Source organism: Rhizopus delemar, genomic scaffold, assembly GCF_000149305.1.
Source record: "Rhizopus delemar RA 99-880 supercont3.7 genomic scaffold, whole genome shotgun sequence".
In the NCBI taxonomy this organism is placed as follows: domain Eukaryota; kingdom Fungi; phylum Mucoromycota; class Mucoromycetes; order Mucorales; family Rhizopodaceae; genus Rhizopus; species Rhizopus delemar.
The window spans coordinates 1,102,103-1,109,482 of NW_027137833.1; the positions used below are offsets into that span (position 1 = coordinate 1,102,103).

Here is a 7,380-nt window from a genome sequence, read left to right on the forward strand (position 1 = left end):
TGCCATTGGCATTGACAAAGCTGTTTGGTGGGATCGACATCAGACCGCTCAGGACCGCTTTCGTAGTGCCGTCAGGTCTGCGAAGCGTCAATCCTGGCGTGCGTTCGGCTAAATGAAAGATTTACCGTCCATCTCTTTGGAAGCCTATAGCGGCGCTAAAATTGAGCGTATAGACGTATGCTATACATCATTCGAAAGCCTGGGTCGTCTATTTTTAGATAATGTAACATTAATTTCCAAAAATGGTAATATGCGGGAAATAATTAGGAAAGAAAACAGTCGCTATAGGCCCTGATTTTTATAGTTATCAATGAAAAATTTTTTTATTTATTTTAAGCACTTCGGAGTTTTTTTACGGGCGTACTAGGTGCTGAGGTATCATTTTCATCAGATTCGCTATCGGAATCGTCATCTGAGATAAAAATAAATGGCTCTTCATCGCCCTGATCACCAGTGGCATCTTCAAAGACGGTTGTGAGCAACGATACCAATGGACCTTGGTCGGCAATGCCTGCTCTGGTGAACGACACTTGCGAAAAGCAAGCAAGCATTGCCTTCCAGTGATTGCCAGCATGTTTTCTTCGCCAGATGAATTCCACTAATTTCCATGGCATCATCGATGCTGTTATATTCTGGTAAAGTAAAAGAAATAACAAAGATAAACCAAAAGAATACTTTTTGAGACTGAACTTTATTTAAGACAATCTTAATTGTTAAAAAGAAAACATTACAAAGTCTACTATTTATATTCTTCTATCAATTGACGGGTAAATGAGTAGTTATGAGCGTAGATCCAATCATTGACACGTTTGATTGAATAGTGATCACTGAATCGATTATGAAAATTTTTAATTCGTTGTTTTTATAGATCTTATTGTTCTTTAACTGATCTGGGAGAGTTGTCCCGTCTTCATTGAGAGGAAAGATATATTTATATGAAATGCCTCCAGTCAGATCAAAGTTGACTAGGTACCTGATCCATTATTATTCATTTACAGAAATGATGAATAGTAAAGATCATGACTTATTTAGTATTCATGTTTATTTTATAGAATGAATCGAATAGTGATAGTTTTATATAAAAAGAAGAAGAATATATTTTATTTAATAAAGATTTAAATTATTATCTTTTATCAATTTTAATATACTTCTTTTAGTTGTGATTATTCAATGTCCGTTATGATCAGACTCTGTTCTACAACAGCATATACAGTGACTCCCAAAACTGTCCCAATGTTTTGTAATTTTGTCTTTTACCGTCAATTGTGCGATTACTGATTGCGTAAAGTATGCCTTGTTGTACCTCATTTGAAAGCTGTGGTGGTGTAGATGTACGTGGTACTGACTACATTTTAGTTGATGTAGCACAGACGGAGATAATGAATGTAAAAAATGACCGGTGCATTGGGACAGTTTTGGGAGCATATTAAAAAAATCGCAATTTATTTATTTATTTATTATTAATAGTTTGACCAACGTCCTTTGTTCTAAATATACTTACGTATACGTTGTGGCATACTTCCTGTAACTTTTTATCACTCTTCCGGCATTATAAGCTCGTATAAAACTTGATTATACGTTCATAAAGCTCATTCATGCATTTTAGTACAGTTTCATAGTCATTAAGCCTCCTTTTCACCAATGATGACATGTTTTCCGTAGCCTTTAAGCCAGAAGATTGTTCAGGCCATTGTAAAACATTATAAAATCGTTTTTGAAGGTACTACTTTACTACTTTCGGAGTATGCTTAGGGTCGTTGTCATGCTGGCATATCACCTGATGACGTTCGAAGCCTACTTTATCGACACCATATTCTATCGTACACTCCAACTTACCTTCCAAGGTCTCTTTGTACATTGCTTTGTCCATATTACCATTGGTTTTGCACATCTAACCGACTCCAGCATAGGTAACGACATTCCACAGCATGATATTGCATCCATCGTGTTTAACAGCAATCTTCACGTGATGGCGTTTGAGGCTTTCCCCTGATCGAATCCAAGCCTAGGTGTGTCCATCCAAATTAAATCTATTTATTTTTGTCTCGTCTGGTCAAATAACGCGTTCCTAGTCATCTACTGTCGAGTTACTGTGAGCAATACACCAAGAAAGTTTGTCGCGGATATTCTTTGCACTGAGTAATGGCTTCTTTGGCTTCTCAATCGCGCCTAAGACTGACTTTCGAAGGACTTTATGAACTCTTTCAACATCTACGTTCTTTCCAATATCGTTTTCAAGACATTTGGTAACCTTCACAGCACTCGGAACACAATTTTTGGTGAGCTGGCGTACATAGTAATGTTCATCAGCTGCAGACAATACCTTAGATCGACCCCCGTTCGGCCTCATAACACTAGAGCAATGGGTTCTTTGGAGTCTTCTAATCGTACTCTTACCTAAACCCGTCAATTCTTCCATCTCCCGAACCGACTTACCTTGTTTAAGGAAAGTAATAGCTTGAAATACCACATCTTCTGGGACTTGTTTCACGTTGAGATTTAATGAGCGAGTTATAGCCGAGTAGGAGTTTAAAATTTCCGCAGATGTTAATTAGGACATCGGATACGTTTGCGGTGCTAATACATTCAGTTTGGTGATTGTATGCAAGTTGTTGATGGATATTTTGTAGATATTCTGATTTTTTCAATATGCTCCCAAAACTGTCCCAATGCACCGGTCATTTTTTACATTCATTATCTCCGTCTGTGCTACATCAACTAAAATGTAGTCAGTACCACGTACATCTACACCACCACAGCTTTCAAATGAGGTACAACAAGGCATACTTTACGCAATCAGTAATCGCACAATTGACGGTAAAAGACAAAATTACAAAACATTGGGACAGTTTTGGGAGTCACTGTACAGTGCGTTGCAAAACCCGGACACAAAACTCTTTACATGGGATAAATCGACGAATATTAGCAGCATTGACGTAACTTAACTACCGTTAGATAGAGAAATTTATTTTATGCTAAACTGTTGCTTTAATTGACGTCATACACTAGACATATATAGCATGATTTGCTATAGACTAATACGTTGCATTTACGTCAAAGTGGTTATTCATCTTTTATTCATCATTACATCACAGGGATTACACGTTGTGAAACGAAAGTTACATCATCTTGTAGCCCTAGTCTCAGTCTGTAAGGTGTATACAAATTCACTAAAGTTTCTTGCATTTTAAAAATATTTCTCACTACGTAACTTTTCCCACTCTCAATTTCTTAAAATGCCTCGCAGAATTAGCTCTAGTAAGCTTGACAGCGTCAAACTTTGCCTACATAACAACAAATCCACAACAGCTATTGCTACAAAAACTGGGGTCTCTGATCGTACTGTACGTCGCTTAAGGCTACCTTAAAACCGGACGATATCCAACCTAAGGGGGGAAGGCAAAAATATACTCAGAATCTCCGCACCAATGCACTTTGTTTAAAGCTCAGATATGGTGCCTTAAAGTCTAATTCTGATGTATGTTTTTATTTGAAGTCAATTGGATGCTCGATGAGCAAATGGCAAGCAAAAAGGCTGATGAACGAATTTGGCTTTAAAGCTACACTGAAGAAAAGCAAGCCATTCTTGAGTGACCAACATCAAAAGAACCGCCTTATCTGGTGCAAGAAGCATCAAAAATGGACTGTTGATGACTGGAAGAAGGTTATCTTTTCTGACGAAACAAAAATAAACATCTTTGGGCCAGACAGCAACCCTTACACTTGGAAAGAAGATGGGGCAGTAAGCAGACCACACCATATAAACCAGACAGTAAAGTACGGAGGCGGATCCCTGATGATGTGGGGTTGCATGACAGCAAAAGGGGTTGGTTATGCTTGTCAAATCTTTGGTGGTAATATGAGCTCGCAAACCTATACCGATATATTAGGAACCACATACAAAGATACACTCGATTACTATGGCTGAAAACATAAGGACGTCATTTTTCAACATGACAATGACCCTAAGCATACCTCCAAGCATACCAAGAGATGGATGAAGCGAAAAGGGGTACAATTATTGCAGGGCTGGCCAGCACAAAGCCCCGCTCTCAACCCTATAGAGTATCTATAGAGGCACTTGAAGCATAAGCTACGCAGTCATGACAACCGTGCTGTCAATGTTGATGAACTATGACAAAGGGTATGCAAAGAATGGGATTCTTTTACACCAGATGATGTAGAACTATACTACAGAAGTATGCCAAAACGTATTAAGGCAGTAATCAAAGCTAGAGGTGGGAATATCAAGTATTAAATAAAAAAAAACTTTATCCAAAAAAACATAAATTTCGAAAATAATAGCTCATAAGATCATAAGTCAATGATACATTATTTTCTCCGCTCCAAATTTGGACCATAAATACTATATACGTTACACTATATCTCTGCAAAATTTCGAATTGCAAGCTCGACTAGAGGACGATTTATAGGGATTTGCATGATTTTTTAAGTTTTGTATCCGGGTTTTGCAACGCACTGTATTAGAACATCGACAAGCTTTAGCTTAATCATTGGTTCTTCAGCACGACATCGTTGCCGAGTCTATATCTTTTATATCTACGCTCACAAAGAATATAAATAGATGCCAACTTTTTATCCATTAAACGGGGCTCTTTTGCAATATAAAGAAATCTGCAATAAAGAAGGATTTTAATTTTATATTGCTGCTATTGTTTTTTTGTTTAATTTTTTTATTTAATCTTACGATTAAAACAGGATGTTTGATTTTTATTGAATAAACGATATACAGTCTTCTCTGTTTTGCCAAATAAAGAATATGAAGCAAAAACTACAAAAAGACAATAGTTGTGAAACTAAAGATTATGTATATGACTTTATTAATAAAAAATATTGAGGGTATTTATACTTTTTGAATGTCTGGGTCTTTACCGCTATTTCAATTGATCGGTTAAAAGAATGATATGGAATATAAGGAAGGATAGTGGATAATCAATAGCCGCTGTCTACTTGACGAATCAAGGGACAATGAAGTAATTAAACTATTGATCTAACGATAATTATAGAATAGGATTGAACTGCCGTTGTTGTAATCAGGTTCCGATATAGTCTTTTAGAACGCTGGTAGGACAACAGGGCAAGATTGGCTATTGCAGAATTCTCACGTTTATTAATAGAGATCTGGTTAGACTATAATTCTGTAGTATCCAAGTTTATCCATGAATGTTCACTTTATTAGTTGTGTGGATACAACACCCTTATCTATTTGTCATCAGCTAGATCATACTCATTAATTATTAATCCATGACCTGAAATATTATCCGTGTATGAAAAGTATAAATAGAGTACAATTTTCTTATTAAATAAAACAATCTCTTTATCGAGTCTCGTCCTCTCTTGTTCCTTTTTATTCTTGGATAAATCAGACGTGAATACATAAACAATAAAAAGATTAATTAAATTGAACGAACTTGAAGTTGCTTGAATAATGATCTCAAAGCATACTCCCAGGGTAGTTGGCATAAATCAAAATGAACAAGGTCAGCCCTAGGAATGTAGAAAATTTTGCAACTCAAATGGCGCGATCCAATTTTGGAATAAAGAAAATTTCAAAAAAGCGGGACTTGAAATCGCGTACATCCATCATTTTGTGTCCATAACATTTGATAATCTAGTATATTAAAGAGCGGAGGCCAGTTTATGCACTGTGAGGAATACAACGTGATACCTAGATTTCACATAAACTGAGAACCGATTTACCTGAAAATTGCAAATCGTTGCAATACAAATGTTGACGAAACGAAGGCCGAAAATGTGATATATGCTCTCTGAGCCACGCTTTATTTTAAGTATATTAATATAATAAAAGTCTTTTCCCTTTCTTCCCTATATCTTTCTAAGTAAGCTAAATAATATATAATTTCATTTTTTCATTTCTTTTTTCTTTTTCGTTTTTTTTTTCATTTTTCATTTTTTTTTTTAATAAAAGGGCGGGAAATCGAATAAGTACAATAAGTCAAGTAATATGGTAAACTACCACAGTTTGTGCCAGAAGCGGGTGTGCATCACATTTTCGGCCTTCGTTTCGTCAATATTTGTATTTGTTGTCGTACAGTAGCGGACAAAACTGGTGCACAAAAATGAAAATCAGTATTGCATCTCCGCCATATGTCTGCGAGTTTTGTGACATATACCGTCTGAAATGCAGTCTAAAATATACATTATGATATGTAAACGGGAATTGTGTCGGACATCCCGCAGGCATAAGGTCATTTTTAGTGATTTTTTGAATATTTCAATTTTCGCCAAAAATATAGTACTTGTCTAACCTTCCTTCAATTTTCCTCATATCTCTCTCGTCTGCTTTCAGATTTCACAGTATATTAGTGAGCTTTAGTAGCTCTTGAAAAATACATAAACCCATGCTTATTTTGTATTTCCCATTGAATTCCCCCTTTTGTTTTTACCCTATTCACTATGACAAAGTACTTGCCTTATATGCTTAAGAAAATAAGCAACTGTAAAAGCGAAGCTCTGAGATTTCGAATACACTTAGTTCGTACGGCAGCAGATCTTTTTAGGGCAGCAAGAATCTCCAAATGGACAATCAACAGGATAAGAAAGGAAGAAAAGAACATCAAGGCTTGTGACCGTGGTAGTCGACCGGTCGTAGTCAGCAAAATAACTAATGCAATCATCCGCCTAAACTTTCGACAAGGATCTTTACACACAGCTTCTGATGCTCAGCTCTTTTTGAGATCCTTTGGATACAGTATTAGCAAACTGTCAGTCAGAAGGCACTGTAGGAAGCTAGATTTTGAGTCTGGAACTAAGGAATCGAAGATTTTCATTAGCTGTATAAGCCAGAAAAAGCGATGAAAGTGATATCACGACAAACCATCGTATACTATAGAAGGCTGGAAGCCCATCGTATTTAGCAATGAAAAAAACATGAAGGTTATGAGTGCAGATAGTATACACTAATATTGAAAGCAAGTCGAGCAACCTTAGCGATCTTTTTACGGTGATCAAACAATGAAGAATGTTGGTTGCTCTGTTACATTTTAAGGCTGTATTAGATATTGAGGACCAGGATATTTGTGTCAAGTATACGATGCTGTAATAAAGTCATAGATATACACATGTATTTCGCCTACTACATACCACAAAAGCCAAGGGTGTAGTGGTCTAAAATATCGTAATCTCTCGTTTCAGCATGACAATGACACAAAGCACAAGTTAAGGCAAGCCACAAGCTCAATATTTGATAGCAGCGCTTCTGTGCTAAAGGGTTAGTTACCACTAATCCCGGCTTAAGCCTTCTTAAGCATGTCCGGTGGCAATTGAAGGCAAAGCTATGACGATACGGCACTAGACCAAAAAGGGTAGATTATCTTTGGAAAAGAGCAGTTAAAGGAT

The 7,380-nt window shown here is 36.5% G+C and overlaps 5 protein-coding genes across 5 annotated transcripts; 3 read left to right on the forward strand and 2 right to left on the reverse strand.

The window, feature by feature from the left end:
• Positions 1 to 332: 332 nt before the first annotated feature.
• RO3G_09614 (uncharacterized protein) lies at positions 333 to 982 on the reverse strand (the record flags this gene model as incomplete). Its single annotated transcript, XM_067664199.1, has 2 exons — positions 333 to 632; positions 974 to 982. 2 exons carry the CDS (start codon positions 980 to 982, stop codon positions 333 to 335), a joined length of 309 nt encoding a protein of 102 aa, XP_067520300.1.
• Positions 983 to 1,289: 307 nt separating this feature from the next.
• RO3G_09615 (uncharacterized protein) lies at positions 1,290 to 1,491 on the forward strand (the record flags this gene model as incomplete). The annotated part of the gene is made up of 2 exons (XM_067664200.1): positions 1,290 to 1,385; positions 1,468 to 1,491. 2 exons carry the CDS (start codon positions 1,290 to 1,292, stop codon positions 1,489 to 1,491), a joined length of 120 nt encoding a protein of 39 aa, XP_067520301.1.
• Positions 1,492 to 2,068: 577 nt separating this feature from the next.
• Positions 2,069 to 2,785, reverse strand: RO3G_09616 (uncharacterized protein; the record flags this gene model as incomplete). The annotated part of the gene is made up of 2 exons (XM_067664201.1): positions 2,069 to 2,436; positions 2,737 to 2,785. The coding sequence occupies 2 exons, from the start codon at positions 2,783 to 2,785 to the stop codon at positions 2,069 to 2,071; spliced, it is 417 nt and encodes a 138-aa protein (XP_067520302.1).
• A 451-nt stretch (positions 2,786 to 3,236) lies between these two features.
• RO3G_09617 (uncharacterized protein) lies at positions 3,237 to 3,368 on the forward strand (the record flags this gene model as incomplete). Its single annotated transcript, XM_067664202.1, has 1 exon — positions 3,237 to 3,368. One exon carries the CDS (start codon positions 3,237 to 3,239, stop codon positions 3,366 to 3,368), a length of 132 nt encoding a protein of 43 aa, XP_067520303.1.
• Positions 3,369 to 6,438: 3,070 nt separating this feature from the next.
• On the forward strand, positions 6,439 to 6,840 carry RO3G_09618 (uncharacterized protein; the record flags this gene model as incomplete). Its single annotated transcript, XM_067664203.1, has 2 exons — positions 6,439 to 6,481; positions 6,518 to 6,840. The coding sequence occupies 2 exons, from the start codon at positions 6,439 to 6,441 to the stop codon at positions 6,838 to 6,840; spliced, it is 366 nt and encodes a 121-aa protein (XP_067520304.1).
• Between the last annotated feature and the right edge of the window lie 540 nt (positions 6,841 to 7,380).